The 18150-nt window shown below is 43.0% G+C and overlaps 1 protein-coding gene across 4 annotated transcripts in view; it reads right to left on the bottom strand.

Annotated features, from left to right (window-relative positions):
• fgfr1a (fibroblast growth factor receptor 1a) overlaps positions 1-13569 on the bottom strand; it is a 30000-nt gene extending 16431 nt beyond the window's left edge. For all 4 annotated transcript variants that reach the window (XM_080051234.1, XM_080051236.1, XM_080051235.1 and 1 more), the window contains exons 1-3: positions 12913-13569; positions 6179-6359; positions 20-262 (exon numbers count right to left, since the gene is read on the bottom strand). In XM_080051234.1, the coding sequence (XP_079907360.1) occupies positions 20-262; positions 6179-6332 (397 nt within the window). In that variant the 5' untranslated portion in view covers positions 6333-6359; positions 12913-13569. The remainder of the gene's footprint in view (positions 1-19; positions 263-6178; positions 6360-12912) is intronic.
• Positions 13570-18150: the final 4581 nt, after the last annotated feature.

Genomic DNA, 18150 nt, shown 5'->3' with positions numbered 1-18150 from the left:
TTTGTTTCCATTGCTTTACCTGTGACGTTGAAGAAGACGCTGTGGTTGCCGAAGGTGGTGCACGCGTACAGCCCGGAGTCCGTCAGCTCCACTGTCTCTATCTCCAGCTGGCCACTGCGGATACGTGTGTGTTCTCCATCCAACACTGCGGTGTGGTCTTTGGTCCAGTTGACGGCGTGGAGGGAGTCCCTGGGAGAACAACTCAGGTCCAGACGATCCCCGAGATACAGCGTGAACAGCTCTGCTTGTGTTTCCACAGAGACTATAGAGGGAAACAAGAGGGACTTGGTTCATCGACAGCTCAGTAATGTTTGCAATTTATAAACTCAATACAATGCTATGAAGACATCGAAAGATAGGAAAGACATTTGGCTCGGACTAACTATAAGATGCAAAGAACAACTCATTAACAGGATAACCACCAGGATTGTTCCTTCTCAGATAACTGGCAACATATCCGACTGAATAATGGATAGTATCTGACAGGTAACGGTGCTTGTACAAGATTCTTTGCCGTCACACAAAACAGGGCTGTATCTGGAAAGTACACATATAAAAGAAAATGCCTCAATCCTAAAACAGGGTCCAGTAGACAGCAAAAAAAAAGAGTCCTTCCTCGATTTCCCCTCAGCAAACGCCTGCCTTACCTCTCCCTCAGATTAAATCATATCCCAAATTAGTTAAGGCCGTATCGTCGGGGCAGGCTCCAGGAGCTACAGTACTTGGGGGAAGGAAGGTGAAATTCAATTAGAGGATCGAAAAGAGGGAAGGTGTCACAGAGCGAGACACCTGAGCCCCCCTGTTCTAAATGACTGCAAAGTCTGCGAGGGGGGAGGGGGTAACCCAATTATGCTGACACGTTGTCCATCACAATGGTGTTGTTTGTCTAGTTACAAAAGACCGTCACTGGCCAACTTGCTTGACATTCTTGCTCTAGGATCACACATGTGTGCCAAAAAGGCACACGAGCTACAGTGTTCCAATTAGCATCCTGATTTTGTGGACATTAGGGCTGCAGCTAATGACATCTTTGTCAGTTCACCTGCTGATTATTTTCATTGGTTAATTAACTAGAACACTGAAACACCTAGAAAATAGTCACAATTTGCCCGTAGCTTTCTTTCTAAATGTGTTGTTTTGTCCAAACACTCAAAAGAGCCTTCTTTTTTTATTTATTTGTTGTTTTAAACTAATAGCACCACAAAGTAGGCCCCTGTGGCAACACTATAATGCAGTCATTTCTCTCGTCGTCCTTTCCCATTTCCTACAAAGTCCCTTCGGCATCATAACAACCAAAATTGAACCAGGTAATCAAATGCCATAGCAGTATGCAATCGCTCACGACGAGGTTATTCTGAAAGCCCACTGTGCGCTTGTAAACACACTTCCTCCCAACAGGAAGCACATCTATACAGCATAACCTCGGGACAACATCAGCCAACCTGACTAATCCCTCCCACCATCGCAACAAAGCCCTGTGAACAATACGAGGGGAAGAGAGCCAGCCAGTGAGCATGTGCACAGGAGCGAGCGAGCGAGGGCTTGCAGCGGCAGGTTCTAGTGCCAGTTGCTATGGTGACCCCACTTGGGCCTAGTAAAGGTATTTCCTGGATCACATATGTCTGACAGGCCCTTAATCCCAGCAGGAAAGGGGGCCAGGGGGTAGGATCAACTTTCTCCTCAAAAACAACCAAAGGGGGGGAAAAGCAGAAGAGGCATTTAGTGATTGGGCTACAGCTATCAGACCTGGACATGGCCTTAGACGCAAGGTCTCTGCACCGCGCGTGTGTGATTGTGTGGGGGGGGGGTTGAGGAGGGGGGCATGTTTCGGTCCCTGCCCTCCAAATGCAGATGCCACTGATAAGACTGTGTCAACATCCCAGCTGTTAATCTGGCTGCAGACATCATAAAACGCCCATAAAAGCTGTTAAATTTGCTTGTTGCTTTATTGTGGGTCTCAGCCAGGACCATTTGTGCTTCTGTGACAGCCTACTTAAAGCTGGTGTCAGACATAACACGACGTATTCAAATCAACACTAGAAAGAAAGAAAAAAAAAAGAGCTGCCATTTTTCTGCTTAACTTCTTGTAGAAATACAAATGGCGTCACACTTGATTCACTACTCACTTAAACGGTAAAATGGATTTTGCCACTTTTCCAGCATTTCTTTTGAGGATGTTTGATCTGGATTAATCTTCCTGCCACTATGATCAGACTAAAACCGGTTTGAGCACCATATTTTCAGAAAGCAGCTCATCTGGAAAGGTCTCTCGTGTGTCGTTCCAACCATTTGGAAAAAAATTTGATTGGCGTAGTTTAAAATCAGCCTAATTACAGAAATCATGAAAGGAAAGGTGAAGAAGAAAGCTTTGAGAGGTTTCAAGCTAGGTAGGGGGTGGGGAGGTTAACTAGTTTGTGAATCCAAGAGCAGCTAAAAAGGGAAGAGTTGGCGCCAGTCTATGGAACCCTTCTCTGGCTACAAGATAGGAAGCAATATGCCGCGTGAATGACTTGTGGGATTTCCTGCTCTCAGTGGAGTGATGGTTGAATGCAGTAAAGAGTCTGGGGCTGGTGGAGGCTCTGTGGTGGCACACAGAGAGAGACACGTTTCCTCTGCTAGAACCCGACCACCGCCAGAGTGAAGGGGCGGCTGACGAGGAGAGAGAGAAAGAGGGAATGGATGGGAGACAAAAGGCAGGACTAGCAGGAAGCTAAAGAATAGGACAATGCCCATTAGCAAGCCCCTAAACTAAATTCACTGAGCGAGTGTCCCTCCTGAAAGCACTCCAGCCGAGGACCTTTTCACTCCTAAATGAGCCACTGACAATCAGCATGGATTAACACTTGGGAGCTACAAGGATTACTGCGCCAGTGCAAAGTTGTTCCAAGTGTCATTCAAATGAGTTCAGCTACATTTAGCCCCACATTATGGCTTTAATGGACAAACGGAAAAACCGGGACCTCTTACAAGAGCGAGAATTTGTTGATCCAATTCTATTACTACCTCATTTTTCCCATGTGCAATTACAAGTATGACCGAGTTCTTTTTCCAATCCCTAATTCTTATGTATTCATTCCTTATTCATATAATAATAATTCATTTTATTTGAGGGCGCCTTTCATAGCACTCAAGGTCACCTTACAGGGCAGTGTTAAAAAAACAAAATCAACAATCTTAAACACAAGAACAAGATACATTGAAACAATTTACACAAGTGGGGTGAAATGGGTGGGAGACAATAAACTAGATTGAATAAGTCAGTTTAAAAAGATGTCAGAGTTACGGATGTCAGATGGGAGGGTGTTCCAGAGGTGGGGGGCAGATCGGCTGAATGCCCTGGACCCGATGGTGACCAGGCGGGCGGGTGGTACATGGGTGTATATGTATGTCCTTTAAGTTATTGTATTTGTTTTATTCTGCTCTCAGAGAGTCAGCAGAGCTGTGCTCCTCTGGGCCCACATTACTGTCTGAACAGAGTCTTTCTCAGGACTGTGGCAGCTCTAGATTTTAAGAGCACTCCAGCGAAGGGTCAGTGACTCATCTACTTTGACTGACAGCAGAGCATCGAGTCAAACACAATCCTCTGGGAATGCCAAATACAGAACTTTCAGGCATTTTACTGTCAACCAAAAAGAAAAAAATTTAAATGATTCAGACAAAAACAGGAGTCAAGTTTCTCGGAATGATCACACTGAGAAAAAATGTAAAGGGTCTGTTTTGGGTTTGAATGGCTGTGCATGAGGCCCCCGAAGAAATTCAATGACACAAATTTGTTCAGTGAATATTCTTTTCTCATGTGAAAAATGCACAACAAAACCCCCCCCCTAAGACAAACAAAGAGGCACGCATAAAACATGACCATTTCCATACAACCATTTTGTTTCCCCCAAAACAGGACAAAAAGGAATGCAACCAAATGCTTCTTCTGTGATTGTTTGTCGACAGCTGAAGCCATCCGTCACCCAGCAGGGGAGCGGAGGGGGGAGAGGGAAGCATTCCCAAGCAAAAGTCAGTGGGAGAGCAGAAGGGAAAAGCACAGAGGCGCATAGATAGTACCTGGCCATTTGGTGATTAAGGGGCCACTCACACTAGGGCCGCGGCCCCGTGCCAAAGCTCATTAGCATACTAAAGTCTAGAACGTTTGGCTAGTGTGACCACGCCATCAGTATTCCAGCACGGAACAGCCCCTTGGCCACGGCACACCTGGGAGAGGTGTGCCGTGGCCAAAGTACAGATGCTAATGAGATGACACGCGCACAAGCAAGCGCACAGGCGGCGTTCCTGACGTGAATTTATTAAGGATGCATTGTCCGCTGCCTTACTAGTCGGCACCAGAATTGCCCACCACTTGGACTTGTAGCTATAATGTGTGAGAATTAACGTGTGTGTAAGCCTAGGTGTGGGCTAATAAAAGAGGGAGAGAGCTAATTAGGTCGGCTCAGAAAGCACAGCAAAAAGGTTTTCGTGTTTACTCACGTTCGTCAGATGATTTTTTTTCTTTTTCCTCCCGTCAGCTGTCATAACTGCATTTACGCATGGCGGTGGAGACGCACCCAAAACAACACACCGCGGCCCGGTGATAAGGAAACAGTAGCCTACACTAAGGTTTAACAAGAAACTTTATAAAGACACTTAAAAAAACGATCTCTGCCCATACAAAAAGTTCTGACTTGGATTTGATGGAGCGATCGATGTGTACAAAACCATCCGGATACATATGGTCTGATGACGGGCCGTTATATTAATAATAAACAGCGTGCTGCACAAATATGAGACTGTTCACCGCGACCTATTACGTCAAGGCTACATTTAAAAAAAAAACAATAGCTTAAGGATTCTCGTTGCTCTAATGTGGAAGTGGAATATTTGATGCAAATTTGGCCGGATGAAAATATTCACAAACAGTCGTATAGCCTACAAGTAGACTAAGCTCCAAATCCTAAACGTGCACGGTGACGTAGGCAAGGTGCAAGTGTGCCCAGGCCACGAGCAGTGTGAGCACGGGCCTGCGGGGGGAGTGGGGAGGGGGGGGAATCGTGCTGAATCGTGCTGAGCACGGAACAGGCAAACGGCACTAGTGTGAGTGCGCCCTAAGTAACTGGGTGGAGTGTAAATGCATCAGACTTCCCCCACCCCCCAGGAAATTTATGGCTCACCTTAGAAGACAAACATTCTCCTCAGAAACCTTATCCTCCAGGATAAGGGAGGGCTCAAAGAAGCTTCTTCTTTCCTCTTTTTTTTTTTTTTTTTTTCAACAAGCAGGCTAATTTATAGTTTCACTGGCAGTTAACTCCTCTCTCAGTGACAACAAATACCTTTTTATTACAAAGGAGGAGAGGAGCAGGGACTGCCAGGTAGCAGGGCTGCCCTTGGGCTACAGATGGGAGTCATTTACTCCTCCCTTGTCCCACTGTTGGCTTCAACACAGCCGCACCAAGTTTATTTTAGGGCTTACAGCCCAAGAGAGACCCTCTTGCTTAATTACTCTAATTATAATGCTGGAGCATTTATCATATTCTTTTGCTGCTCTCCACTTCCGACTGCAGAGTGTAAACATCCAGAACCCATCTACCCACAAGTCCAGGCAGCTATTACAGTGTTGGACTGCATCCAAGAGACACATTTCTAAGGATTCGATTTCAGTGCCTCTTTCCCCTTTTCAGAACTTAACTTGTGTAAGAGCCGGATGGGTCTGAATTCTTCACAGAAACATCTCAAAGTTGTACTCTCAAGTTTAAGAGCAAAATAAAACTGGTAGATGTAAAGTTCAGGCAGTAAGATTTATGGCTTGAAATTGAGTTAGTGAACAAAAAAAGACAAAATCTGTTTCTGATAGTCAGAAACACAGTCAGAAACAAAGTTGTTCTACATCTAAAGCAGTAAAGCACACTCAAACTTCAGACTCAGCCAATAGAGGGGTGATGGTGATGGTGGTGGTGGGGGGCGAACCCTGACGCTACAAAGGACAGACTTCAGTAAAGCCTGGAGTGTGTTAGGGTTACATTCCTGTACCAAGAACAAAGCTTTGATTATCAAGGCAAGAGTCAAGATAAGTCAGACTTAATACGTTCAAACAGTTACGTGAGGAGGGTTAGTAATACTGCAACCAGATCTAGGGAAAACAAAAAGCAGAGTATACATGAAGCTTGAGCAGCCTTAGGTTAGCAAGCCATCTTACCTTCATCAGTGTTGACAGGCCGGCACTGGGTCATCAAAACTTGGGCGAATAAAGCCAGAAACAGAAGTATACTTGGCCTCATCAGCATCCTGCTGAGGGAGCTACAACTGTTGGCTTTTCTGCGACTGGAACTCCATTCAGAGGGCTGGGGCATCAGCAGCGGGTCATTCACAGTGCTCAACTGAAAACAAATGGAAAATAATGACAAAATGAATTGATAGCACAAACACGGGAGCAAGCTTCATTAAGTCCAAACAGCAAGTTTGTGAGAAAGGAGGAAACATTGAATTGAGCTATGCTAGAGGTAAAATAAACTTGCACACAATACAAGAATGAAACTTCAAAAGTGAAAACCAGAAGAATAAACTCTCTGTAATTATGTCAATGTTTACAAATACCAATCTATTTTTTGTGGACAAAGAAATTCCTTACTCCACCAAAAGGAAGAAGAGAATATCTTGTATCTCTCCAAGGTTCAAAGTAGGCCTGCATGTACAAAAACACTGATAAGGAAACGCAGAGCACCAGACACGCTCTGATAGCCCAAGCACACAAACAGTGGATTGGTTTTCGCTCACTATCAGGAATTAAAATGTGTGTTTTTTTTTCAACGCTTCAAAGTAACTATTGCAGTCCGATGTCATGAAGACTGTCATGGCGCCAGGACAATGAATGGCGAGATACGTTTTGGTTTCTGATGTAGTGTACCCTCCAAATCTGGGCACGGTGCAGTGGGCGAGCCTCACATTCACATCTGCTCGCATCATCACCTCTGCAGCATCTGGCCACAGAGATTAGCACTTGCCCCTCACCCCAGTAACCCCCCTTGAGGAATTTGTTTAAGGCCAAAAGAAAAAAAACTACAGCCAGTTACATGACACCCTTGTAGGGAGAGACCGCCAAGCCATCATTTCCATGCTGAGAGATCTATCACCTAACAGTTGGTTTTGGACCCCAAGCCCAAAATGACCCCCCCCCCCCATCCCATCCCACCCCACCCCCGTAACCATATGCTCCCATTGGATGTCAAGAAGGGTCAAAGAAAAGCTCGTTTTTAGGTTTTTTGTACTCAGGGCCTCATTAATGAAGACTCTAAAATGATTTAATCGTGAATGAATCCAAGCTCTCATAGTCCATTCTAAAAAAAACAATACAAAACAATAAGACCAACAGTGTCACATCTGGGTCAAAGAAAACCCCAACCCACTTTGGGTTTTCACACAAAGTCATGTTAGGATGCAGCTGTGGTTTCCTTTAAGAGGTAATCGCTTGTGTGAGAGTGTTGCTCATCGCTGAAACAAGCCATTGTGTTCTCCTCAAAACCAATTCAATTTCACTTTCCAAGAATGGCCTAGTGTTCCAGCAGCTGAGCTGGGTCAGGGGTGGGGGGGGGGGATAAAGAAGTGTGGTCATCGCGGCTCTCCAAGCGGTGACTCAGTGTTTTGGGGACGCTCCAAATAAAAAGTGCTAACTGCTGCCAGACAGAAGGAACTGCAGCAAGCGGCCGACCACGTTCCCATGGCCCTCGTCACTACGACAACCGGCAATAATTGGAAGAGCAGGAAGTAGCTTCTTCAAAGTATGACACGGCGCTTTGTCATCTTCTGCTCTCGAGGGAGCAAGAGTTAAACATACGGCGTGTCTTACTAACCACACACAGGCCGCGCTCATCTTCCAACTTGTGAGTCGGTCTGAGCAGAGGCTGACCCATACTTCTTCGGCAGGCTGATAATGTTTGCCAATATTTTTTATTTATTTTTTTTTTTTTATGTTTATTTGACAGGGACAATACATACAACATTGCCACAAAAAAATGGGAAAATGTGATGCATATAAGACGTCTAGCTTCAGCTAATTTGCAGTCTTTGTCCCTGGGTCAGGCTTTAAAATACAATCAAAGATACTAAATACAATAAATGCAGTGATAGAGATACAGTGAATAATACAATTAATAGGTACCATGAGTCAATACACACAGCTGTAGTTATACATTTCAGATTAAAACACAATTAAATTTAGCATTAAACATTAGTAAAGTGCTCTATTAAAATAACTTGAGAGACGTTAATGTTCACATTTCTGCTGCTGCTTGAGCCACTGTTTAACTTTCACACTAAAACTCTTTAGTTCTGTTTGGGATTTAATCTCTGATGGTAGAGAATTCCATAGGCTCATCATACGTATAGGCATCAATTAAACATGGCGCAGTATATAAAAAAAAACAAATGCTGCATTTTGGTGTGTAGTTCAACCATGTTTTGTCCGATTTGCTTATTTTCAGTGCAGTTTTTTTTGTTACTTGTATCTATTAGAGCGAGCTACACTGATGAATTGGCCAGGTCCGTAGATAGCTTATTGCAATATATTGAATCGTGAGTATGCTTTGGCTTATAAGTATAAATATATATCAGGGCGGCAGTGGCGAAGTGGGTAGGGAATTCGCCTCTGGTGTGCAGGGTCGGAGGTTCGATCCCCCGTCTCCCCGCCACATGTCGAAGTGTCCCTGAGCAAGACATTGAACCCCGAATTGCTCCCGATAGTTAGCTTGCACCCTGCGTGGTAGCTGCTGCTGCTGCTATCGGTGTATGAATGTGTGTGTGATTGGGTGAATGTGTACAAAACAATGTAAAGCGCTTTGAGTCTGTGAAAAATCAGGGAAAAGCGCTATATAAGTGGAGTCCATTTACCATTTTAAAGACACGGCAGAACAGAAATCTGCCCAACGAGGTTCGAGGTAGGGCTGAATTATTTGGGAGGAATGTCTAATCTGGATTTCTCTCACAGGTATTGCTATAGTCAAGCTTCAATTCAACATTCATTGCGTCAGTGTTAATGGACACCATGACTTTAGGCAAGTAGTACTGCATTATGGCGTTGGTAACCTCACAGCGCCTTTGTGAGCCCTTTTCATATGGATTTACAGTTGCAAACAACTCTAAAAATAGTACTTTGTTTCCTAGACTGGGCTAAATCATCACTACTCTCATCTGACTTGTTGGCCATCCACTTGTCAGAGTGCTGCCTGTGCTGCTCTTTCAAGTTCTGATAGAGGTTTTATGATGTTGCCTGTCTGTCATGTGAAGACTGGTCCACAACAGACTGTTTTAGCTTTTGAGTCATTTGACAGAGACAATGCTCCTTCATTGACAGTCAGGATGCTGTAAATAAGTCATAGCTAGCTGTATTTGCTAGTTTTCATCCGTTGTTCCCATCCAACCTGAAATAAAACTTAGCACAAAAGTACAATATCTTCTTGTATTGCAAATCTGACGTGTCCCGAAGTACTAAAATCTAAATTGCCCAACCGCTGCTTCAGGGAATCTTTTGCAGCCAAAGATTTTCTAGAGTTTTCACTAGCATTAGCCTTCTTGAGGTGGATGCTGTCCTGCATCCATCACCGTCTCAGTGAGTGTGTGAGGGAGTGACAGACAGCCAGGCAGTGAGTGCCCGCCCCCTGCACAGCCACAGGTCTGCCATGATTGTGTGCCAGGATCAATAGCGAAAATCCATCATAAACAAAAGTGTAAAGTATCGTTACGCAGTGCTGATAACATCGGAGCTTATCAATATTACGGTCTTTCAAAATGTTGCCCCGTGCTCAGCACTACTTAGCACCGGGTTTTGGTAGTCTACCCATCCCCTAAGCCTGTGTGTGTGTGTGTGTGTGTGTGTGTGTGTGTGTGTGTGTGTAAATGTCCCTTTTCAGTCACTTATTGCACTTTCTGCTCCTACATTCGCATACTAGACCTCTTCTCACAACAGACAAAGGTGCCATGTGAATGTCAAAATGTAGGCATTAAAATTGGCTAAATGTCCCTGAATTGTTTTTAAATTAATATGCAGGTCCTTGGAACAAAAAAAGGTCAAGAGCCCTGCTATAATGCTTCATGTATTTCAATATAAATAGGCTACATTAAATCTTAATGGTTAACCAGTTAATAACCGTTAATTCTGGTGGTTAACCGGTTAAAGAAAAAAATTCTAAATGGCCATCCCTAGTTCACACGTACAGCTAAACTGGGTAAACTCTGGATAATTACCAAGTCACAGTGCATGTGTTAAAGGGGCTTTATACTTAGGGTTACTTTTAAAGTTCTATACATAAATATACTGCCACAAGAAATACTTTTTCAGAGCAAGGATGGCATACTTAGCAGCCGGTGATATATCGTTATGAGAAATATCATATATTGGCTTTTATAATTCTGTATTATGTGGACACTAAAGTAATGACAGCCGTAACTCAGTCAAGTCATATTCATAAATTATAATACTCTCCTGTGTATAAGTCCCATGAAAACTATGCCTTCAGGCTAAATTCTAGATCTAGTCCCTGTTCGACTTATCTTTGAATAAAACCTGTTCAAACCGAGCTTTGCTTGCATTTGAGAGGATTGAGACATTCTGCTGCATTCCAAAAGCATCACAAAACCTCCCACTTGTTTTGGTAAACTCTGAAAGTAATGACAATTTTTTTTCTTTTTAACTGCAACCAAATCTACCCTCGGGTACAAATAAAGTTACCTTACCTTATTGTCTGAACAACTGTCAAATGAAAAAAGGGGTTAAACTAAACAGATTAGAGCTACACTACACACCAGACACATTTAGCTTCACTCATTATACAAAGACAAAAGGTTACAGGCCTAACCCATAACATGGCCCGCACCATAATTACTGTTCACTGCCATCCATGCATAAAATTCCTCAGCTCTCAGATTGTGGAGCCCCCATTCCCAGTTAGCTGTGCACTCCCCCAGCCAGCAGCAGCAGCAGCAGCAGCAGCATGCATTCGGCTGCAGTTCAGCAGACACAAGAGCATCAGACCATTAGCCCTAAGGCTACTGTTTTCACAAAAACAGACACTTCTGTTTTTTTTCTTTGCAGGCTCGCAGTCTGAATCTGAGGTACGCCGCCAACAGGGTGCCATGCAGGTAGCTCAGGTGTCACCAGATTGCACTCAAATGTCAAAGACGATTAATGCCTAGCAATCTGACACTGTGCCATTTGGTTGACACTCAAAACGTGATTTTCAGTGTGTTCCATTCCTTGGTCAGTATGAATTCATTTGTACATTTTTTGCCAAAGGAGGTTAAATTGAGAACAGGACTCTAATCCCAACGATGTTCCTTTCATACACAGACCAAGTTGTGCTTGAATGACATCAGCATACAACACACACACACACACACACACATTCTGAGGAAATCTTACACTCCTCCCTAATCCTAAAAATATACACTGACACAAAGCTTGCAAGGAAACATTTAATTCCCCACCACATGCCTTGATGGATCTAGTTATAGCAAACACAATAATACAGCAGCTCCAGTGACAATAATTCAGTGCCAGGGGAGCAGCCTACTACTAAATTAAAGGGCAGGACTATTCCTCACTTCCCATTATACGTTTCAGGAGAAAACTCCTTTTTCTTCCCTCCCTCCCTCCTGGTGAACTCCCTGTGGACAAGTCTGCTTTCCTCAACCATCCATCTTCTCCCTTTCCATTGAGTTCACAACATGTAGAGCTTTTGCATAACATCAGACTCCCACACTCCATGACAGATGTGGCATTGATGGCCGTCCGCTGAGAATTAAGAGATGTAACCGGGTTGAATTTTACAAGCTATTGGTCCACGAAAAAAATGTTTTGATGTCAACTTCACTAGTTATGCTCGAGATTTTCGTTTCAAGTATGTGACATGAAAAAAAATCAGACAGGCCTAAAGACCACATCCAGAGTGATTTCTTTGTTGCAAAGATACATCACAGCAGAAACATATCACACAGCAATATAGAAGTTGACAAAGTGCACTAAGCAGTTTCAAGGGATGGCGATTTGTTCACATTTGCATAGCCTGCATTAAGTTTACGAAACATATTTTGTCTACATGTTATTCTTGGTATTCAATAATGCAACCATCATAAATAAAAACGGAATTATCATGAGGCACCTGGAACCAAATGTAACTCTAGAATATTGTGTGTAAAGTAAACTGTGAGCCCTACTGCTTTAAACAACAACGAAACAATAACTTTGAAGGTAGTTCTAACTTCAAACAGTGTTCCAGAGATCTGAGGAAAGTTTGTTTATTCAGCTCTGAGAATATCATTTAGAACATGTTCACTTCAATGAAAACCAAAGTTACACAGTGCACTTTTAAGAAAGGGGCTATGGCTCCATGAAGACTGTAGTAAAAGGCATTTCGCCATCATGTGCAGTCAAACCTTTGCTTTAGCAAGAATGTTTTGCTGTGGCAAGAATGTATTCAAGTAAATGATCCAATGTGATTAAAGGCGCCTGACCTCACTTGAGACAGAAAACCAAAGCGGTTATAAGAACCGCAGGCAATATTAGGGCCTTGTGCTTTAACGTTACCGTTTGTAGCCTCGTTTTTCAAGCATGGGGAAGACTGAGGTGTTACTACGCATGAAACATAGCCCACTCTCTCTCTCTATTTATCTGGGTCTCAAGAAAACAAAGTAGCCTACGAACATGAACAAGTCCCCCATTTTGCTCATTTCACAGCACAAAAGATAAACAGGTGGTTGGAAGTCAGAAATTAAATAACTTCGTTCTTACCCACAATTATTTAATCAGCAACTTTCTGGGACAGGAGGTTCGTCAAAACAGTCAACTCATAACAATGGGGAGCAACAGCTATTCCATTTAGCCCGTAAACGTTTTAAAGTAAAGTGAAGCTAAATCAAAGAGTGAATGAAGAATCTCCTCACCTCACTGGCGGGGGGCTGTGGAACAGCCAGCGTTGGTCAGATAAGGAAGACTCCACTCCCGAGCTCCGTTTGGATACAGAAAAACTTCCCGAAAACCAGTAGATTCCAGAAAGAAATGTGTGGTGGCCCGTTAACGAAGCTCGCTCACTCACTCATTCCGAGCTATCAACGCTTGGCTAACAAGTTTGCGCATATTTCTGCCAAAGTTGTGCGACAGAAGAAAAGAATGTGCGTCCCCTGCTCCGAAAAAAACCCAAATAACCAACGGAGCGGAAAAAACTTGCTCTATAGTTTTAAGTTGGCTTTTTTGTCTTTAAACACCTGTACGTTGAGTTGTGCTTTCCTCTGTGACACCCTTCTTATATCTTACCTAGCTAACCTAAACAGCCGAAGAGACGACGCGAGTGTAGCCTATGCGGTGGTTCGTGGTAGTCCCTTTATCCCAAAACGTTTCGCTCGCGATGAAATCACGTCCACCTCACCTCCGAAAACTGTGTCCTAAAGTTGCTCAACTCTCTCCGACACAATATCCGCAAACGAAAATGTCGTTCCGTGTTCTATTCTGACAGAAGAGTGGTACTTTAAGTGAATCCTAGAAAGTATTTTGGACCTTCCCTGGCGGAGAAATGCTGTTTAACAACGAGAGTCCGGACTGCTCCAAACCTCCCCCCTTAAATCTGAGAATATGAGCATCCTTCGGACCACAGTCAATACGCACACAGTCACATAGGCCACTTCCGGAATCTGAGCATAAAATAAAAGCCGCCATGACCAACTACTAGAGACTAGAATTTATGGACAGCATTCGACTGGAAAACTTTACTGGTCTGGGATGATATACTGTACGAGTTGACTAAATACATTGCTTTTACCCAGCTGCCTATTTAGTTCTGCTTTGTAAAATAGGCCCAAAGTTAGCTCCAATTCTAGAGCCTATACTAGCAATTTATTGTGATAGGTCAATAGACCTACCTCTAAAGGTAAAATCACAGAAATTGGACATTTTGAAAGGGCACTGTCTGGGGAATATGCATTCGGTACATTAATTAGTGGTTATTGTCTACAGTTACAGAGAACAGAAAAAGCACAATTTTACATCAAAGAGTAGGCTAGGCTACAGATTTAACTTGCCACTGTTTTTTTCAAACACATTTTTGCTTCCTAAGAATGTTTAATTAATTATTAGCCAACTTTTTCTAAACTTTACATTGCTCTGTTGAGTGTCTTTGTTAAAGTTATTTAATCTAGTGAAAACCCTCTCATGGAGGGCAATTGATCTGGAAACAGGCCATACTGTGGCCATACATATTACATTGTAAATCATTTTCACACTACATGCTCACTCCACATTCAATGCATTGTCCATGCCAACGTATTTCGTTGTTGTTGGTTTGACACAACCCAACGCTGATCTTTTCTGTGATAAAAGTGCGGATTTTATTTTGAAGTCATAAAGCCGGATGTTCGACGTTGTTCAGGGCGTAACTTTTCAGCTTGGTGCAGGTCGGTAGAAACCTGGCTCCCCCTGCCATCCACAGCACCTCTCCAGCAGAGCTCCACCAAATCTCCACATCGCGCTCTTTGCATTGTGGGACTGGGGACCGTCACAACACACAGGCAAATACTGTGATTTAAAATTACTAGGAGCCTTGCATTACATTTCAACTGCAACAGTGGATATAGCCTACTCTACTCTAATGAACTCACTACAAACTTTGTCCTGTTTACAAAAAAAAAAAAAAAAAAAACACTACAAGAAAACTACATAATAGCCCAAATAAAATAAATGGTAAAACAAAGTAGTTCAACAAGATCCCAGTATGGTCATTGTTTCCAGTTTACATACTGTAGGGGCTTTTGATGACAGGCGGCATTTTTTTATTGAACACTTTTATTTTGAAAGGACACTGAAAAAAAAGTCCCATTAAGATGAAAAAACACAATAATATAACTGTGTGTAGCATTATAAAAAGAAGCCAAGCTCCTAGGGACAACTTTAACAGCTAAACTTTCCAAATTAAAATGTAGAATCTTTGTTAAAACCACGATAGCTCAGACAAAGGTTTAATCAAATACATTTTATTTACAGAGCCCAACATCACAAGTATCACTTTGCCTCAGTATAGGCGTTACAATCTGTGCAGCAATACCGCACCCTCTGTCCCTAGACACTCGCCCCCGGCAAAGAAACAACTATCTTCGAGGCAGGACATTTGTTTTATTTGCAAGATTTCAGATAACCAACATGAATACTAATTCTTTAACCGAAAGTAGGCACTTTCATCAACATTCCCGTTCAAGGGGAACTATAAAGCATGCTTTATTGTGCTGGCGTTAAGATCATATGCTTTGGCAACGTTTCAAAGAGCAACACAATTTCAAATGTATGTGCCGGATCAGCACACACGCAAGTTTGCTTGATCAAACACATACTGTAGCAGCTCATATCCGAAGAGCTCATATGGTCTTTGATTTCATGTCACAATTGACAAATGATTGACGACTGAAGCTGCAGAGACACATGAAGGCCAGCTTGGTCCTTTAGATTAAAGAACTGGATGACAAAGAAACAGATTTGCGTCTCGACATGTGTTGGCCTTTCATCTCCAATGCGATGTTAACCTTGGGTGAGGTTAGGGAAGCGCACAAAGCGAGGTGACTTTATCATTTGCCTCAAGTTATTGGAGATCCAAATTCGCACCAACTGATGCTGCTCTACTGAACTACTGGTCCACTGAACTACTGGTCCTATAGTGAGAAAGCAAATATTATCTTGGGGCCAATATGCCGGTTCCAACACGAGCCCCACACTGAGTTTCTATCAGCAGGAGTATCTTGGCATAATGATACAGGACCTTTAGACTCATCCGTGTTAGAAGCATGGATACTATAATTGATCCAACTAAAATTCTAATGTTATGTACATTATAAGGTAAAAGTACAAGAGGAGATCACAACTTAACAATATACTGTATGAAAATATGAGTCACACCAGTAATGCATCTGGATACAAACACTGTCTTTAACTCCAGTACACAGTAGAGGTAGAAGGAGATGGGTAAAGTTACATTAATGCTGTTATTGTGAATTTTTATTTTTTTTCTCCTCCTCAGTTAAATCAGTTACATGCATCAAATGTACAGTATACACATATTTGGAATTTGACATAGATGTATTGATCCCTTGTGCTGTCTGAAACCAAACTGTGTGGTGGGACCAGCATTGGAGTGCTTTAAAGGAATAGCTCAACATTATGGGGAATAAGGCATATTTGTTTTTCTTAGAGTAAGAAGACTGACATCACTCTCAGGTCTTATGCTAACTTCCCGTAAGCTTAGCTTACCATGAAAATTGGAGAGAGGGGTGGTGTGGTTTATCTATTGAACTACTTTTTGGTCTTGATTTACGGTACAAATATGAGTAGTATCCATCTTTTCATCAAACTTGAAGCAACTACGCATATTATCCAAAATGTGAACTTTTCCTTGTGTGTATTTTAGCCAAACACTCTTACTCTCAGCATTTCAAAAACCGCCTTTTTTGTCAAATGCACTCCGTGCTCAAATTAAGTTGAAAGAGAGCTGCTAACTGTGCAGCAGATGGAGTGTGAATGTTTCAACCGCATGCATACCAGCGAAAAGGCACAAATCTTTATTAGGGTAACTAATAGTGAGAGTTAAACGTGCATGTGCTGCAGTCAGCCACATCTTACAGTTTCAGAGCATGAAAACGACGACCGAGAGAGATCTTTTGATGCGACGGCGGTGTGGAACCAGACAGTTTATGGGCAATTCTTCATCTTTCTGTGTCACTGACGAAGAGTTCCCCTGAGATGTGCATCAATCTGTTCATGATAAGTTCTACCCAGCACACTTAAGCCTCGGTGGAATTCACAACATATGGTGATAGTTTATTCATTTGGTTCCTTATTGTCACTCTCTGATGATGGGAGATGAGTGATACATCTGAACTCTGGCAATCTCCATCCTAGTCTGAATGTTGACAGCTCTGCGTGGGCAAATCTGTGCAAAACAGATGAAAGATATTAAGAAAAAGCAATTGCAGACCAATAAAAGAAGGTCTCTGGTTGTTTATAGCAGCACAGGGAGACGCACTGTCTACGTTTCTGCACTGGTTCACTGGCTCACAAAGGAGAGTGAAAGCAGAACTTGTGTTGTTACGTGGGGCTAATATGACGAAGCTGCAATCTTTAATCATTAACCCGTCCCCTGTGAGGAGTACATGCCATGGTAACTCAAGAATATATCGGCGAGCGCCAACAGGACGTACCTGAAAGGCTATAAAATGAGGGCATAGAGTTTTTTAAATCAATAATTACACCCAAATTAGTGAGATGCATTATCTGAGATAGGACCAAGACTTTAAAGGTGAAGTCAGCGATTCTGGAGAATGCTTGTTGTCAAAATCACTTTGTCAAACTCGGTGAATATCTCCTTACGATCAACTACATAATGTGTATGCGCTGAATGAAAATCCAGTTTTATTACCCAGCCTAGCTCTGTAAATGGTCCCTTTGTAAGCTACGGTGGGCCCCTTTCTTTCTATAGCAGTTTACAGAGCCTAGGCTGTCTGAAACACAATATTTTTGGTCAGCTCTCCCACAGTAAGGACAGATATGAACTGATTTTGACAAAAAGTGATTTTGACAGTGTTCTCCAGAATCGCTGTCATTACCTTTAGTCAGTTGACCTTTCGCTTAAAACAAAAGCACCGACAAAAGCACAGCCTGCACACAAGTCTGTTTCAAGATGAGGTGGGGCATTTCTGATCACTCCCCACTTGCTTTCAGCGTAAGGAAATGTTCCCGGACACTGTCAAAGCCGGGAATATACCTTATGCAAAGGCAAACCGAAGGCATGCTAAGCCACCGAAGCAGCATGGGAACAAACAGAGAGTCATACAATCTTCACAGCGAACAATATATCTGGCCCGGGGATGCTTTGCATGATGATTTCCCTAGCATCTCCTTCATCGCCCCCAAAGTGGGTGTTTTATTGTCCTCGTTTCTTGTGTTTGCATTCCATTGTTACCAGGCAAGTACAAATATCCTCCTTTATTCACAAAAAACCTGAGATAGGTCTTCCACTACGTTGCCCAGCCCTCATCCATCCATCAGCAGCGCCCCTGTCCTACATCAGGGCCCCCTCCCCCCCACCCCACCCAAGCTACTACTCGCCATCCCCCCGCAACCTCAGCCTGCTCTTTGACATTGCCCTG

The sequence above is a fragment of the Ammodytes marinus genome, assembly GCF_949987685.1.
Source record: "Ammodytes marinus genome assembly, chromosome: 2".
Classification (NCBI taxonomy): Eukaryota; Metazoa; Chordata; class Actinopteri; order Uranoscopiformes; family Ammodytidae; genus Ammodytes; species Ammodytes marinus.
This window is presented reverse-complemented; position numbering and strand designations above follow the sequence as displayed.